The sequence below is a fragment of the Salarias fasciatus genome, chromosome 11 (assembly GCF_902148845.1).
Source record: "Salarias fasciatus chromosome 11, fSalaFa1.1, whole genome shotgun sequence".
NCBI classification, from domain to species: Eukaryota; Metazoa; Chordata; class Actinopteri; order Blenniiformes; family Blenniidae; genus Salarias; species Salarias fasciatus.
The window spans coordinates 2,388,295-2,405,395 of record NC_043755.1 but is presented as its reverse complement, the minus strand read 5'-3'; the positions used below and the strand labels follow the sequence as shown (position 1 = coordinate 2,405,395).

General features: G+C 42.3%; 2 protein-coding genes across 2 annotated transcripts; one reads left to right on the top strand and one right to left on the bottom strand.

The window, feature by feature from the left end:
* Positions 1-1,779: 1,779 nt before the first annotated feature.
* On the bottom strand, positions 1,780-3,991 carry spmip4 (sperm microtubule inner protein 4). Its single transcript, XM_030102282.1, has 8 exons — positions 3,925-3,991; positions 3,774-3,845; positions 3,644-3,673; positions 3,343-3,533; positions 3,175-3,263; positions 2,919-3,093; positions 2,674-2,762; positions 1,780-2,598 (listed from the first exon to the last, which is right to left on the bottom strand). Exons 1-8 carry the CDS (start codon positions 3,960-3,962, stop codon positions 1,780-1,782), a joined length of 1,503 nt encoding a protein of 500 aa, XP_029958142.1. The 5' UTR covers positions 3,963-3,991.
* A 4,000-nt stretch (positions 3,992-7,991) lies between these two features.
* Positions 7,992-17,101, top strand: pde11al (phosphodiesterase 11a, like). The gene is made up of 20 exons (XM_030102508.1): positions 7,992-8,889; positions 9,731-9,889; positions 10,949-11,038; positions 11,308-11,448; positions 11,556-11,620; positions 11,838-11,958; positions 12,109-12,184; positions 12,271-12,338; positions 12,416-12,508; positions 13,372-13,422; positions 13,532-13,678; positions 13,773-13,880; positions 14,053-14,162; positions 14,263-14,353; positions 14,811-14,911; positions 15,138-15,215; positions 15,310-15,373; positions 16,141-16,215; positions 16,356-16,439; positions 16,527-17,101. The coding sequence occupies exons 1-20, from the start codon at positions 8,116-8,118 to the stop codon at positions 16,803-16,805; spliced, it is 2,775 nt and encodes a 924-aa protein (XP_029958368.1). The 5' UTR covers positions 7,992-8,115; the 3' UTR covers positions 16,806-17,101.

Sequence of the window (17,101 nt, the reverse complement as noted above, 5' to 3'; positions counted from 1 at the left end):
TTCCATGACATGGAAATGTAAAACTGAGATGTTGGGAGGAAAAAAAGAGTGTTTGATACACTTAATGTTGTGCGTTTTTGTCTACAATATGATGTTTATCAGGGAGCAAAGTGTAAGATATAGCAGACAATAAATGAGGCAGCGGATACGAAAAAAGGCCATGTGATGGTTGCATGGAATGAGACTCACATAAATGAAAGACATAATCAGTTTTTGTTACTTTTTTTACTTAAAGGTGCATTTCTGTATTTACACCTGCCAATGTGACTTCCATCCAGACTGTAGCAGAAGATAGATAGATAGATAGATAGATAGATAGATAGATAGATAGATAGATCGATAGATAGATAGATACTGCCCCTCCAGCAGACCACTGCACATTAGATGGCACTGCACAGGAGACTGATGGAAGAGCTGCAGCATCTTTCTGCACACAATGAAAGACCTGAGCTTGTACACAATATTGATGTTATTTCACCAGTCCAGCCGGCTGTTGAAGTCGATACTTGTAGTGGTCCACTGTGACAACTTCCCCCTCCATGATGGTTCCAGGTCTCGTCTCTGTCATCATCACTGATGCACACCACCAGCTCTTTGATCTTAGATAAATGACACATGACTTGACTGCAAATTGAGGATTAAGATTTTTATGCTCAAAAATATACCAGTAAATATGAAGGTTTTTTTTGTGTGCAAAAGAGGAAGTTTGTTGCAGGTTTACAGTAGCAGACCAATAAACAAGAATGGTGTTTTGTCTTGGCTTCCTATTTGAAACAGCTCACTGAAAATAACTTGACATTTATGGTAATATTAAGCGAGGAAAAACGTGTTTCATTTTTAACTGTGTGAGCCATGGTCATTTTTTTTTCCCTCTTGAATGCCTGAATGAAAAGCTGTTATATCACTCAAGGCTGCAGGCTTGCCACTCAAGGACTTACAGCCACAAAAACCTCTTTCACACAAGTCAACCTGACTGCAACAGATTATGTACAAGAGAGCACGTTTTTCTTTCGTTGTGGCATACTAAAAAAAAATTGTGGTGCCTGTAATGCTGAGGTGTATTTCTGAGCACAAGCAGCATCATTTCCACACTATATTTTTTTGGTTTTTGGGGGGTACGGTTCGTACTAGTTTCTTCTTTCTCTGTCATAATGAGGGAGGTTACTGTAAAGATCAAAGCATTCATCTCTGCAGCCTTATGAATGTGCTGCAGAATATTCCTTCTGTGGTTGCTGTGCAGGCTGGCTGGGCTCACAGAAGCGAGCTTTGAAGGCTTCTTTCTTTATATTACTCTTACAATCAGCTGCGGCTTACGTGAGACCAGCTCCTCCATGCTCCTTCCTGAGCTGGAATTAATATTGCAAATGAAATACGTACGTTGAACCAAAGGACTTATTAACAATACGGCAAATAGTAATTTTACCATTCATTATGCCTACAGTGTTATATAAACAACCTGGATAATTGTTTCCCTTGGGTAAACTTAAATCTAGAAACTGCACATGAATCAAGATTCCTACATGTTTTATTGTGTAAATGTTTGAAAATTTGCAATAAAACCATTAATTAAGAGAAATATAACAACACGAGAAGAATTTAAAGCTCATTCAATTAGAATATTCTCAATCTAAAATATTTCAACATCTCACAGTTACATTTCATACTATTTGAGTGACTTTTCAACAGTTCTTCTTCAGTCCTGGTTCTTTATATTTGGGTTTTTTTTTTTTTATAAATCAACATTGATTGGTGAATTTGAGGTTGATTTTCAGAACAAGGTTATCCATGGATGTAGTTGCAGTTTATTCCAAAAAAGTTGTGTTTCTTCCCAGTCACTATATTGTCTCTCAGGTCCACGGCAGCATGTGTGATCGATCTGTTGAAGTTGCGATGAGCCTCCGACTTGCTGAATGAATTCTGAAGCTCCAGGATGCTGACAGCTCCGCCTGCTCCTCCCACAGCCCCGGCTTGGCTCGTTGAGCGAATGCCGGGCAGAGGCCGTGGTAGGATGGAGGGATTAGATGTAGGGGGCAGCAGCTGTTTGCCCTCTGTCAGACTATCCTGCTCCAAAGATGCCCTTGATAATACCTCAGCATTTGGCGCAATGTTTGCCTTGTCTCTGGCTTCATCAAGTTCCACCCAGCCTTTCTCTCTGGTGGACACTTTTCCCTGGGAATATGGGCGGCTGCACACGTTCAGGGATGCTTCTGTTTTGGAGATCTGCGCAGCATTGACCTCTTGGGAGTTTTGTGACATAGACTTTTGAATAAGACCTTCATCAAACTGAACTTTGCGGTTTTCCTTCCCTCTGCCCTCGTGCATTTTGGTCTGAGTTCCTTGTTTGTGTAAGATCTCTCGAGTGAGATCAGAGGGTTTACCTCCTGCAGAGTCAGCACTATGCGGAGCCTCGTTAGGCGCAGCTGAGGTCTCTTGTGGCCGATTTTTGGTAGCTGAAGTGCTGCTTTGGTCTGGATGTCGATCCGTCTGGTGTTCACCAGTAGAGGGACTGCTGCTGCTCCTTCTCACACGGCTCACCTGTCTCCTTCTCAAGCTTTGTTTTGGATTCGAGGGAACAAACACAGGGAACGACCTTTCTCGCTGGAGGGAACAGAAGTAGGTTCATTAGTGTTCTGTGGTGTAAATGTCAGTGTTAAAAGGTATGATGTATTTTACCAGAGGTGTCCTGTGTGGATTAATCCCAGGGAGGCTACTTATTTTTTCCTGGAAATCATCCATCTTTAAAGGGTTTGCTGGGCCCCATCCTTGAAATGACATGAAACATCAATGGTGGATTATTCATGATTACCTTCAGATTCTCCAGAAACAATTACTGGAATATTTATAACTTTACAAAAGTGCTTCTTCATGCAAGCGTTCATGTTTACCTTTTGAGATCCTGTGAATACATCGTTTCATACCTGTGTAGTCCATTTGGTAAGAGGTGAGCCAGAATGTCCTCTCCAGGTTTTTTAACATGTTGCTTGTCCGTTCTGATAATGACAAATGTGGGTCCCGAAGTTTCAGGTTTGGCAGCACCGTCTTAGGAGGTGTGGGGTAGAACACTTGCTTTTCACCCTTAAGTGGCTTTATATGCTGGAGGAAGTTGTTTTAAAGCATTAAACGTTTTAGTTACTTCAGCATTACTGTGAAACATGATTATATTATAGCACTCACATCCAAGAATCCATGATCTCCTGTCCATGCGACAGCCTTCCGACTTGATTTCGCCGGTGATTGTAAGATCTCATGTCTATAGGGATTACCTGTGCATGGAGAAATGAACAGCACCTTGAGGACCACTTCATTCTACCACCACGTCTCATCACAACAGTTGTCTCTCACCCATAGTTTTGCTCTGCACTGTGACCTCTGGCGCACTGTTTGGGATGTGAGGGTTAAAGAAAGGTTGAGAGGCAGCTCTGACTCCCGTTTCAGGGTCGTCCGGGGAGCGGAAAGATGGGAACATGGCAAACCGAGAGATGTGGGATGAATAGGGATGCTCCTTCGGAGTAGCGATCTTTATCATATTTTCCCTGTGAAAATCACAGCGTTGTTACTGAAGTTAGAGGTTGGAGGTTGAATGAGAGAGTGTTAAATACGTTTTCAGAGCACAAAGAAGTCAGTCTGTGGTTGAAGTACTCACGCTACATTAATGTCAGTTGGTTTTGGGATTCTAGGACAAAGACACCAGATGACATGTTATGATATAGTAACATCGTCATATTTCATTTCTTCAGCTGATTTGACCATGTTAACCAAATGTAAAAACTCACAGCTGATCGTTAAGACGATTGTTACTTTTCTTTCTGCCAGCATTGATGAAACATTGCTGGTCTGTAAAATGCCTGTGAAGGGACAGAAATGAGCAATCGCTCCTTTGATAGACTAAAACCATTCTGCAATAGGATACAGACAGCCACTTACTCAGGTATTGTTCCTCCATAACCCCAGGGATGATTCATGGCTGTATCAGATGGGATGCTATGGATTAGAGAAGGCGTTTGCCCCACGCGGCTGTTTGAAACCTGACTCATAATGAGGAATGGATACAGCCCTGGAGATGTGATAAAACAAAAGGAAAAACTTCACAGAGTCAAGCCACTTCTGTAAAGGAAATAATAATACAGCCTGTGTCATCAGAGTAACTGACTCCTCTTGTGGTTTTTATCCAGGGTGAAAGTTCATGATGGTGAGAACTTACAACTAAATAAATACTCAGTGACGCACAACCACCGCAGACATGTTTTATACACAAACATATGGTAGATTTAATGAAAATTCAAATAAAGCACGTCATGTTCCACTCTGTCTCTTCTATGATATTTTATCATTTGCTGTAAAATAAATATATACACAACAATGTTTCTGAACTTACCTGGACTGTGGTAATAGAGGATCTTCTTTAGTAGTAATCTTTTAGTTTAGGAAACCTGCTGAAGAATTACACAGAAGAATTAACACACGTTGCTCCCTCTTGTGTACTTGTAACCAGTGAGGTGGGTTAAATTCCTCGGGTAGCCAGACTGACGCTCTTACAATAAACAATAGGATCCGATTTGAGTGACATCCAGTCTAGCCCACGGCGTGCAGACTCTGCAGTTGAAGGGCCATTTCGAAAAGTTTCTCCAAGTCCTAAGTATTTACTTCAAACATATCCACTGCCGGCCCAAAAAAAAGAAAAATGTTGCTTTGCAATTATCAAAAACATGCTGATATAATTTTTTTTTTCCCTGCAGGCAATCACTGCTTCAGATGCGCTCCAATGAATGTGGATGTGGCGATATCATATGTTCACAGTTTGATGAATTAATACAGCCGAGGATGAGGTGGGATGAAAGTCTAGCTGCCCCAGCGCCTGCTGACACCAGATACAAGCTGTGAGCCGGTAGTGTTTGGTTACAGGAGTCATATTGCATTGTGTGTACGGCCGTGCAGTGTAAAAGAGTGAAAGAGAACCTCAACCTGCAAATATGCTTCAGTGACAGAGCAAAACGCCTTCAAAAAAGGTGAAAAAGAAGTCCTGTAAGCCATCACCTTGTGATTGTCATATCAGCAACCACGATAAAAAGAAATACATGAAGATTAAAACTGTAAATAATTTCATTGAAACACGTGTTTTCAGAACTGAGCTTAGTGGAAACATTATGGAGATGAATTGATATTATAAAACACACACATGTAACAGCTGTGAAAGCTGTAGTCTGCAGATATTTTTTGTTAAAAGTAATTAATCTTTACCTCTGGACTCCAAAAGCTATTAATATTATCTAATTATATGAAAACCTTAGGAAGTTGAAAATTGAAAAAACAAAGTTTGTCCTTAAATCTGAAAAGACTGAAAAAAACCCTAAATTGTTTATCTCATTCACACAGTCATATTTAAAAAGTAGTTGTAATTGTTTTCTTGTTGTTGTTATTGTTAGGTAGAAGATAAATACTGTTTCAAATGTTTGAAAAATTCCAGATATATAGATAAATGCAATGCACTGCAACATAACATTGTATTTTTCCCCATCTGCACCTTTTCAAACCAGAAGGATGACAAATGAGGGAAAAAAGGTTCCAATTATAGATAACAAGGAGCTGACAGAAACAAAAAAAAACGTCTTTTGTGCTTTAAATAGAACAACATACTTGATGGACTTACTCCTCTTTATAAATATTTATACTGCATTTGAACATCACTTTTCAATTAGCACACATAGTGCGGATGCTTCCGCCTGGACCGTGCACGGCCCTTGTTCCAGACAACAAACCTCGCCTTGTTTGTTGGTTTACAAAACTCATATTCTGCTTACTCCCTTTTTTAATTGGGATCCTCGGGAGACCTTGTCCAAAGCCTTAGCAAAACACTATCAAGCAGCCGAAGCTAAGTCCAGTAACCAATTAGCCTGCTCTGCCCCAGCAGAGCTGCAGCTCTTTGGATTACGTTCCCTGCTGCTGCATTACAAATGTGCTATGACCTGCATTTATTTCTCCAATATTAAGTTGTTTTATGGATGCGTGCGGATGGTTAAAGTATTTTCGACACCAAGAAAGGATTCGACTTAATCTTCGCTTTTCAAGCTTCAGTAGCCTTTGAAACAGTGGAAGAAATAATAATCCCCCTCCTTGTTGACGAGAAACACTGGAGATTGATGATTTACACTCTCCTGGGTCAGATTCATTTTCCAACATGGTCTCATTGGTCAAAAAAACACGCTCAGGGTCTCTACTACCAGCTATCCATCAATTCATCTCCCTTACTCACCCTCTCCAATACAGGGTAACGAACTGTGAGAGAGTCGCCCCAGGGAACAAGCACTGAGAGCAGTTTTTACCCTGAACAGGTCTCCGCTCTGTCACAGGACTACAACAGAATCAGATCATCAAATAGACAATTAAACTAAACTAACAAGTCTGGTTAGGTGAAGTAAACGTACAAAGGTTTTACATTGAACTGAAGGATCATTTTGTGGTCTTATAAGTCAGACATCACATTTATTGGTTCGGGGAATGTGGGATTTTTACGATTCAAGTCACGTTTCCTACATGTGTAAAGGACCATATGGTGGCAGGAAGAATACAAATCAAATGTTGCTGAAATTTGAGTAAACACAGGTATTTATTTTCTTCTCACTGCACGAAGGTCTCTTAGAGGAGATGCTGCTCCATCTACACCAAAATTACACTGGGGTCACACCTTATTTTAGCTTTAAGCATTCATCTTCATTACATTTCTATTCGATTTCAGGGGGACTGGATCCAATCCCAACACACGATGGGCAAAGACATGATAGACCCTGGACGGCTCTCCAGTCTGTGGCGAAAAACAGGCACTGGTTTGGCCATGTTCATCCAACATTGGGTTAGTGGAGGCTGGATCCTATTCAAGACAGGGAACACCTTGGACAGGTAGGCACCGAGCAGTCCACACCATACAGCATATAAAACCATTCATCTTCATATACTTTTGAAGGACTGAGACCCTGAGGCAGCGTTCTGCATCGCCCAGTTGCTAATCCAGTTCTCCCTTGTAGCTGGACGACAAGCTTCCTGAAAGAGTTTGTGGAGACATTCATGTTGTTTCTTTCATGTGAGCTGAGAATGAAAGAATAAAAGATGAACCTGTGAACTTGCACTTCAAAGCTCCCTGCTCTGGAGAATATTTCATTAATTTCATGTTTCAAAAAACACATTTCAGAACCGCAGAGTTGCAGTCGGTCCGTGTGTGGGTGCCAGTGTATGTGTGTGTGTGTCTGTCTGTATGTGACAAATGTGAGTTTGTTTCTACAATAGGAAAAAAATTTGATGCGGATTCCACCTATGACAGGAGTGCTTCTTTCTTTTTTTCAGTTCTGTGCAACTCTGGGCAAAAATTGTGGCAAAATACAGCATTTCCTTTTGACTGTTTTCACTTTCTTTCTCCTTCTATTCAGTCACATTCTGTTAGCTGGAAGCCAAATGCCCTTGAGGTATTCAAAGCAAGATTGTGTGTGCTGTTTTTATTCTTTTGCAGCCGCTCTGTCTATCCATCCATCCATCTATATGAAAAACAACCCTGCATTACTATATGGTCCAGTATGATTTAGATTTTTAATCTCACACCTTATTCTAATGCAACATTTTTATTCCCATTTTAAACTTGTTCTCCTGATGTACACTGTCCATAAAAAAAAAAAAATAATCAAAGTGGTATACTGGATTTTAATAGGAGCTGTGCACACTGTGTCTCTGGTGGTGTAGAATAAAGAGAGCGAGTGAGCAGCCTGCCCTGCAGTTTTCTTGTTTGTTCTCCTCCAATTCTAGGGAGTATATAGGCGCTGTGTTGTTCTACACCTCTGTATATAGGCTATTCCACTGAAATCCCCGGAGGCGCAACTCAATCCAGCTTTTGACTGACAGCTGTAGAAAGTCTGCAGCTCACCGTTCGGATGTCAGAGAGTGGATCTGATGAATATTTCTGCTCTCGGTGTTTCATTCGGGACTCTATGGACTGGCTCAGAGGATGTAATGCACATGTTCTGAGAACATCACTTCTTGGAGAAGCTCGGCTGTAGTCGCCTCACTCCGCAATCTCACTCTGACTCTTGGTCTATTCGAGAGTGAGATTTGGTCCTCTGCGCATCTCTCGCCATGACAGCGTATGACTTCTCGGATATAGAGGCGTTTCTGGACTGCCACCCGGATCTGTTCGAGGAATATCTGGTTCGGAAAGCGAGATGCGATCAGGTGAGCAGGTGGCTGAGGGAGCATCAGCCGGCCAGGGTGACCGCAGCCGAGGAGAAGCGCGGCGCCGCGGTGGAGCCGCTCTGGCCCACCAACACCGACGCGCTCCGGCGCAGATCGTCCCACATGGAGCTGCGGCGGAACTTCGCCCGCTCCAAAGCCACCACCACGCACCGGACGTACGACGAGCATGTGAGCCTCAGCGAGCACGAGTCCCAGTCCAGCATGAGGCGCCGCGCGCTCCTGCGTAAAGCCAGCTCACTGCCCCCGACCACCGCGCACATCCTGAGCGCGCTGCTGGAGTCCAGGGTCAGCGTGCCCCAGTACGCGTCCAGCGCCATCGACTACAAATACAGGCTGAAGGAAACCAACGAGAGGGAGTTTTTCCTGGAGTTGGTGAAAGACATCTCCAATGATCTGGATCTGACGAACCTGAGCTACAAGATCCTCATCAACGTCTGCATCCTGGTGGACGCGGACAGGTGCTCGCTCTTCCTCGTGGAGGGACCCGCTCACAAGCGGACTCTGGTGTCCAAGTTTTTCGACGTGCACTCGGGCACCACGGTCAGACCATCATCCAGCACTCTCAACTCCAATGAGGTGCAGGTTCCGTGGGGAAAGGGCATCATCGGATATGTGGCAGAGCACGGAGAGACTGTGAACATCTCCAACGCATACGAGGTAAAAGAGCCACAACATTTCGCAAGTCGAAATAAGACAGAAGTCCTTGAGGTGTCTAAATATCTCACGGGCGACAGTGTTTCTCCAGTACTTGTAAACAAACATGAATAAAAACATTAAACTTCAGGTTCTTTATTTTGGCTTGATTATTGTGTGAATTATGCGTAAATTTTCCAAAAACACATTTTGCAGTCAATATGACGTTCAGTCGTCGGCAGATTGATGACAGTGAATGACAGCGTTGCTCCACCTCCCAGAGCTGAAAGTTTCGTGCTTGTCAAACTACTCAACACCAAGACACGGAGGATTATGGCTAATTAGTTCATTCATGTCAGATTCAAAGAAGTCTCCCTATAGGAGCCGAACAGAACGTGCAGGGAGAAAACGTTTTAATTCTCACGTCTTCTCATTTCCCACAAGCCAGATCTTTCTCTTATACACTAGTTGCGTTGCGCACCACATCTCATTATATCGTGGCCCTGGGCTGCTCGGGAAGCGCAGCGATGCGCATCCCCCTGCGGTCTATTACTGCAATAGTATAGATAGTTGTGTCAGCAGGAGGATATATCTTGCCAGATTTTAATAATAATAAAAACAAAACAAAAATTGTATCGTGCAAAGCTGCAAGTTTAAATGACTAACAATCACATCGAGCAGTTGCGTCAGGGACGGTTTATTGACATGGCACATGCGCGTAAAGCTGGAATGCAGAGACGCACCAGGGAAATTTCCTCAATCACGGCAATTTCTCAGTACAATGCTGCATGAATGAATTACTAAATGTGCTTGTGGCGTGTTATGAATGTTTGATTTTTTTTTTTCTTTTTGTTTTTGATTCCAGGACCATCGCTTCAGTGATGAGATTGACAAGTTAACCGGCTACAAAACGCAGTCCATTCTCTGTATGGCCATCTGCAACAGTGATGGGGAAGTCATCGGTGTCGTCCAAGCAATTAACAAAAATCCAGTAGGAACACCTTTCACCGAAGATGATGAGAAGGCAAGCAATGCTGGTTAAAAAAAAAAAAAAAAAAGAAAAAACCTGAGCTGATTCATGTAACAGTATTTCACATTCACAAACAAAACATTGTGAATAATGGATCATCTTAGTTCCTCTGTGGCTGTTTGCACAATAAAAGGTATTTTAGAGATGGAGTTCAAATGAAACTGGAAGCAGCCCCTTCTCTACTATATACATCTGAGAGCACTGTTGTTTGTACTTTCAATCTTTTTAATGGCCGGGGGAAATTGGGAATTGTTCCCTTGGAGGCAAATATATAAGAAGAAAAACGTTTACACAAGAATGGACAATACAGTAAATGTGTTTGGCTGTGTGATATACACGTTTAGGTAGACACACTTCCCGTTGCTATGTAATATTAAGAACTCTCAGTAGGTTTGGTGAGTGAATGCACGTGTATAACCCTTCCACCTTTTGTGGCTCTGCAGCTTTTGTTGGTGAGCAAATATAAAAAATAAAAAAAGTTTTGCAGAGTGTACAAGTTGTGGCGTTGTTCAGTCCCGAATTTTTCATTAGAAAACATAAAAGCAAATTAAAGAAATAAATATACAGAGGTGCTTAAAAATGTATTAATTTATAAAAAAAAAAGCAGGTTTCGTTTGCTTCTGCAGAAATAAAATTGGACAAACTTTTGTCCACTAGATGGCAGAATACAGTTGTGGAAATTTGCTTTGAATTCACACAGTTTGAGTCACATCAGCTTCAAAGACGTCAAGTTTGCCGAGATTTTAGCAGTTTATATGATTTTGTTATGAGTGTAAAAAAAAGACACTATATATAGCAAAAGCTGAGCTATTTATTTCTGCTTTCATGCTATTTTGCAGCATCAGTGTCACTTCAAATAGAAAAGCACTTGATCTGACTGCTCACTTCCACATTTCATGCTCTAGATTTCATAGTGACTCTCTTCCTTTATGCCAATAGTTTATCACCAGTACATCTGTTGGAGACAAAACTTGCGCACACACGTCCACTCTGTTCTGTTCTCTGTTAATATACCATCGAAACTTTGATCACTTGTTTTGTTCTTTTGCTCAGGTGCTGCAGATGTATCTGCCATTCTGTGGAATATCAATTTCCAATGCCAAGTTGTTTTCGGAGTCTCGTAAAGAATATGAAAGGAGTCGGGTGAGAATCTATAAGTCATCTTTTTTGATACACTGGATTTGAGTGTGTGGGGCAGGACCTCTCCTGGGGGTGTCAGAAACCTTCAAAGGACGTGAAACATAAGACATTCACGACTGAATTTATTGTCAGTGTAATGGAGAAGCATTGAGACGATTCAGTAAGTTTTGGTGCAAGATTAGATGTTTGAATGTATGTATGAAGGCTAACTAGTTATTTTGGATTAAAAGCATCCAACTAGCTGATTAGCTGACGAGTCGTTGTTGCTGCAGGCTTTGTTGGAGGTGGTGAACGACCTGTTTGAGGAGCAGACTGACCTGGAGAAGATCGTCAGGAAGATTATGCAGCGGGCGCTGACCCTCCTGCAGTGTGAACGCTGCTCTGTGCTTCTTCTGGAGGACATCGACTCACCGGTGAGACACTGCTGGTCCTTTTAGTGAACTGTAAATGATTTGAAGTTGTCACTGGGGATTAATAATGTTGGTGCTTGTTGTGGTTATGTTTGGTTTTTTTTCTTTAGGTCGTGAAGTTCTCCAAAACCTTTGAGCTCATGTCTCCTTTGTGCAACTTGGACCGTGACATCAGGTGAAAGAGACATTACAGATAAATGCTGAAGACTTTCATTCTTTGAATGTACTACCACAGAAATACAAAGCATGAATGTCCACATATGATGTGATCGTCAACCAAGCGAAGCAATATTGTGTTGAATAAAACCCAATCTGGACTCTGTGTTTATTGTGGTTGTTTGAGATGTAAATTATAGGAAATTGTTTCCTCTTTGTGTCATTGACCACAGCAGCATGGAGAAGTTGTCTTGTTCTGATTGGCTGATCAATAACAGCATTGCTGAGCTGGTGGCTTCCACAGGACTGCCCGTTAACATCAGTGATGTGTGTCAGGACCCACGCTTCGACGCTGAGGTGAACGCACTCGAGAGTCTTTTTCATACTCAGTGCAGCTGCCGTGAAACTTTCATTGAAAGCAGACATATGAACACGAGAGCTTTTCTCAATATTGACAGTAAACTCTCGCTCAAACTAACAATCAGATTGTGTTTTCTCTCCTTCCAGGCTGATCAGGCTTCAGGGTTTCACATCAGATCAGTGTTATGTGTTCCCATCTGGAATCGAACTCATCAGATAATTGGTGAGTTGCCAGAAATGTAGTCAGTTTCAAATTGCTGGACAGCAGTTTTCATGTCACAGCCAGTGATTTATCTCTGTTTTGTGAAGGGGTCGCTCAAATCCTGAACCGCCTGGACCGGAAGACGTTCAATGATGCAGATCAGAGACTGTTCGAGGTGAGCTGAGAGAACATCCACTGCACATCCATCCACCGTTGCGGCTGATCTAAAGTGAGCATATCCTCTGTCTGCAGGCATTTGTGATATTCTGCGGGCTTGGAATCAACAACACCATGATGTACAATCAAGTTAAGAAGACATGGGCCAAGCAGTCTGTAGCTCTGGATGTAAGCATGTTAACTAACACTCAACCTTTCTCATGCACAGGATAGATTTATCTATAAAGACATTTTAAACACAATGTTCTGTACACAATATATGAATGTTTGGCCAACTTTGATCTTCTGGATGACATTGTGCTGTCAAAACGAAAGCTGCTAACTACTCTTAATACTCTCCTATAATAACTACAACTACCCCTTTTACCGCTTCTACTTCTACTAAGAAAAAAAGAAAAGAAATTTGAAGGATTCCCATAGGCCTACTATTTGATTTGTAACGTTAATCTCAACAGAGGCGCTGTGTCGCGCTCCACTGCCCGGTGTCTAACCTGTGCAGTGACATTATCCTCAGAAAACATGCTTCTGCTTCCCAACCGTAAATATTTTATCGGTCCTCAATTATTCATGATAAATACAAGTGTCGCTCTGCCCGCCTCTCATCAAAGGTAAGCACGCCGCTGGATTTCTGTCACATCACCTTTGCTGCTGCTTTAATCATTCGAGTGACTTTTCTTACCGTTTAGGAAATTCAAAATGCCACAGCAAATTTGTTTTAAAAGCAGAGACATACTTCAGTTTTGTCTTATCATGTAAGATAAACTTGAGGAAACAGAAAGGAAATGAGTGTGAGAGAAAATGGAATTGATCCTCCTGAGTAGTGGTGACTCTCTTTCACAACCTTTCTCTTATCTCAGGGGTTTTAACAGCGAATCCACAGGCAATAACTAACTGTTACGCATGAAGTTCTGCATTGAAGCCGATTTCCCCAAGATTTCAGAGGAAATCTGCTCCACACTTTAAAAAAAACACTCATATAGGTCACGCACTCATTATAGCCGATGTTAATAGTTTGATTTCTACTTCCTCAGATGCTGTCCTACCACGCTACCTGCTCCAAGGTGGAAGTGGACAGACTTAAGGTAATATCTGAATGTAGCGACTGAGAAAACATCCATGCACGAATATAAAAACTTTGCCTATTACCTTTCAATTGGCATCCTAGAACTGTTTTTTGTGTCTCCGCTTAAGGCCGCCAAGATCCCTCTGAGCAGCGAGCTCGGCATCGATGAGTTTCACTTCAACGACTTCTCCTTGGACAACGATGCCATGATCACAGCTTCTCTCAGGATGTTTCTGGAACTTGGAGTTGTCCAGAAGTTTAAAATTGACTATGAGGTCAGACGAATGCATCCAATGACATGCATGTTTTCTCAGTCCAGCGTTTATATCCATGCACAACACACCTATTTCTCTTCTCTCTCTGTCGAAGGTTTTGTGTCGGTGGCTTCTGACTGTGAGGAAGAACTATCGGACGGTGGCGTACCATAACTGGAGGCACGCCTTCAACGTGTCGCAGTGCATGTTCATCATGATCACAGTAAGTTTCTGGAAAGATCCGCTGAAGTCATGGAGTTTGAGTGTGGCTTTGCACGCTGAAAAAGTCACCAGTTCATCAAACAAAAGAGAAAGAATATATCGCACAAATATATGAGCAATTTTGGGTCAACAGTTAACCTCAAACACACAAAAAAATGTTTTCCTTTCCACAGACTGCGAGTTTCCAGGACGTCCTGTCAGACGCAGAGATACTGGCACTGATGGTCGGCTGTTTGTGCCACGACTTGGACCACCGGGGCACCAACAATGCATTCCAAGCCAAGTATGTCGCACAATCCTGAGTTCTGGGAGACAGACGCCTTGCTTACGTTGTAGCTAAAAGTGTGAATAGTTGTGAATATTTTGTGTATTATTGCCCGCAGGACGGGATCTGCTCTGGCGCTGCTTTATGGGACGTCGGCCACTCTGGAGCATCACCACTTCAACCATGCAGTCATGATCCTGCAAAGTGAGGTCAGGCCAACACTTCTCAAGTACTTTTTAGTTTGACTTAACTCCTAAACACCTAAATGCCAGAAGAAAATTGACTTAAAAAAAACCCATCAGAACGTCTCTGACTGCATTTACCCTCCCTTTCTAAAAATGTTTTTAATTGCTGCTGCAACCACTGGGCTGCAGAGAGCCGCTGCTGTGCAGGTAGAGCTGTGCACAAACACTAATGACATCCAAGCGCTGCTGTGTCTCAACCGTAGTGCATCAGGAACCGTGTTCCACATTGATTTCTGTTAACAGGACAGAGAAAGTCCATACACACTGCTAATTACCATTGCTAATGGGAGCTTCATTCGACAGTGAGCGATGACTTTACCGATGCATTGGATCTAAGGAGGCACCGAAGCCACTGTTAGTCAACCTCGCAGTGTTTTGTGTGTGCGCCCCCCCTGTGCACTAATGCATTTTTTATTCGCAGGGTCACAATATCTTTGCAAATCTCTGCTCGAAGGAGTACAGCAACATGATGCAACTACTGAAGCAGGCTATTCTCTCCACAGATCTGACTTTGCACTTTGAGTAAGCAACTTTTTTTGTTTTCAGCCGCGGTGTGAGCTGGAGATGTTGATGTTTAGTTTTAGAGGTAAACAAATATGAGTTTAACATTTTTTGCTCATAATCTGAAGACGTTTTGAAATTGTGTTTGACTGCAGAGTGCCTGTGCGGTCTGGAACGCTAAAGTTTTTTTTTCTTTTTCTCTGCTTTTATTGTGTGCACATCCTTGACTGGCTCTTTGCATTGAAAGACGAAGGACCAAGTTCTTTGAGTGTGTTCTGTCAGGACAATTCAGCTGGACAAATGAAGGACACAGAGAAGTTCTCAGGTCTTCACTTTGCTGTAATAAAGAATAATTTTCCTTGACTCTGCATCGCCTAAACAGGGAGAAACAAAATGAGAACTTAAATTTTCATCAACAGGTCAATGCTGATGACGGCGTGCGATCTGGGGGCCGTCACTCGTCCTTGGAAGATATCAAAGCAGGTTTGAGTCCGTGATGAAAATTGTGATTGCTTTTCCTGCAATACTGGGAATTGTGGCATTTGACTGTGAGAGCATTTAAGTAAGTGTTCTCATATTACTTTTATAGTATGATGTAACAGAAAAGCACAAACTCTTTAAAACTTCCATGGCAGATTTTAATAAGTAAAAAGTCTCCAAAGGAGACAAGTAGATGTGTGCATGAGGAGATTTTGTAATTAAATAAGCCTGGGAAGATATTTCCACTAGAAAGCTGAAAGAGTTGTAGCTTTTATGGGGTTTAGAAGAAGAAAATGTAGACGATGTACATATTTTCGGTTGTGGTTTTGCCAGAAGATTTCAACTGTCAAAAAGAGCAAAGAGGTACATACATGCAAGAATAATCATCACTGATGGATTGAAGGGTTATTGTAACTCAAATGTTGTAGAGAGGGCAGTCGGTTCGGGTGAGCTTGGCTTCGAGGCAAAAGTTGTTTATGGATGGATGGATGGGTGGATGGATGGATGAGTGGATGGGTGGATGTGTTTTAGGTTTAGCAGAAAGAAACCATTTTGAATCCCACTGACCATTGAAATATTCCATGTAACTGTGCATTAACTGTGTTTTATTCAGATCATTAAAGTGTATTTATAAAGCTAAAGGAGGGTCACTACTCACGACAGGCTGTTAGCAATCATTCACTGCATTTGCAAGAGCACATTTAAAACAGCAACATCCGCAAAAAAAAACATAAGGGGTATGCATTGACAGTTTCTATTAATTTTCCAAGGTTGCAGAGCTGGTGACAAGTGAATTCTTTGAACAGGGTGACAGGGAGCGGTCTGAGCTGAAGCTCATCCCAGCGGTAAGCACAACATTATCACTGTGAACTGTTGCTGGATTACACCCAAACCATTTACTTAATATAACTACACACCACAGCAGTAAATATTTTTTATCTTTACCTCTAGTCATGAATGATAAAATCTCATCGTGTCTCTGCAGGCCATCTTTGATCGCAATCGTAAGGATGAGCTGCCTGTCCTGCAGATAGAATGGATCGATGGGATCTGTAAACCTCTTTATCAGGTAGTAACATTTTACGATGGCGTTTAGCAAAATACAGCGTCGATGCCATCGGCATGGTTTATGTTGGAAAATCTCTGCCTCCTCCAGGCACTGCTGAAGCTCAACAGGAAGCTGCAGCCAATGGTGGACGAGATCGACGCCAATCGAAGGAAGTGGGAGCACCTCTGCTCGTCCTATCAGCAGACGCGCAGCGCCTCCAATTCCAGCCTGAGCTCTGAGCCAGGTCAGATCACTGAGTGCTGTGAAGACGCAGAAACACGTGAGCGCCCGGAATCTGAAGAGCATGTGACTCCAGATGAGAACACCAAGTTAAGATCAAAGTCCAAGTACAGTCATGAACTGAAGAGTAATGTGGATGAGCCCTGAGCTGATGGAGCTTTAGCAGACTCTTAGGTTTACACACTGGATTGCAAGCATGGGACTTATGTAATAACCTGTGATTTTCTAACACATGCACTACTTTACTGTATCTGGGTAAATGAGATGTGCTTTCAATCTGCTGGACATGCGGTTTCCCCAAAGCATCACTGTGTTAAACTCAGGTGTGGGATCAACTCCCACTGCTAAAACACTCTATCTGAAGGGCCGTTTCCCCATTTGTACCTGTATTTGTAAGACAGATTGCCATCACTGACATGAAACAAAACAAGAGACTATCTAAA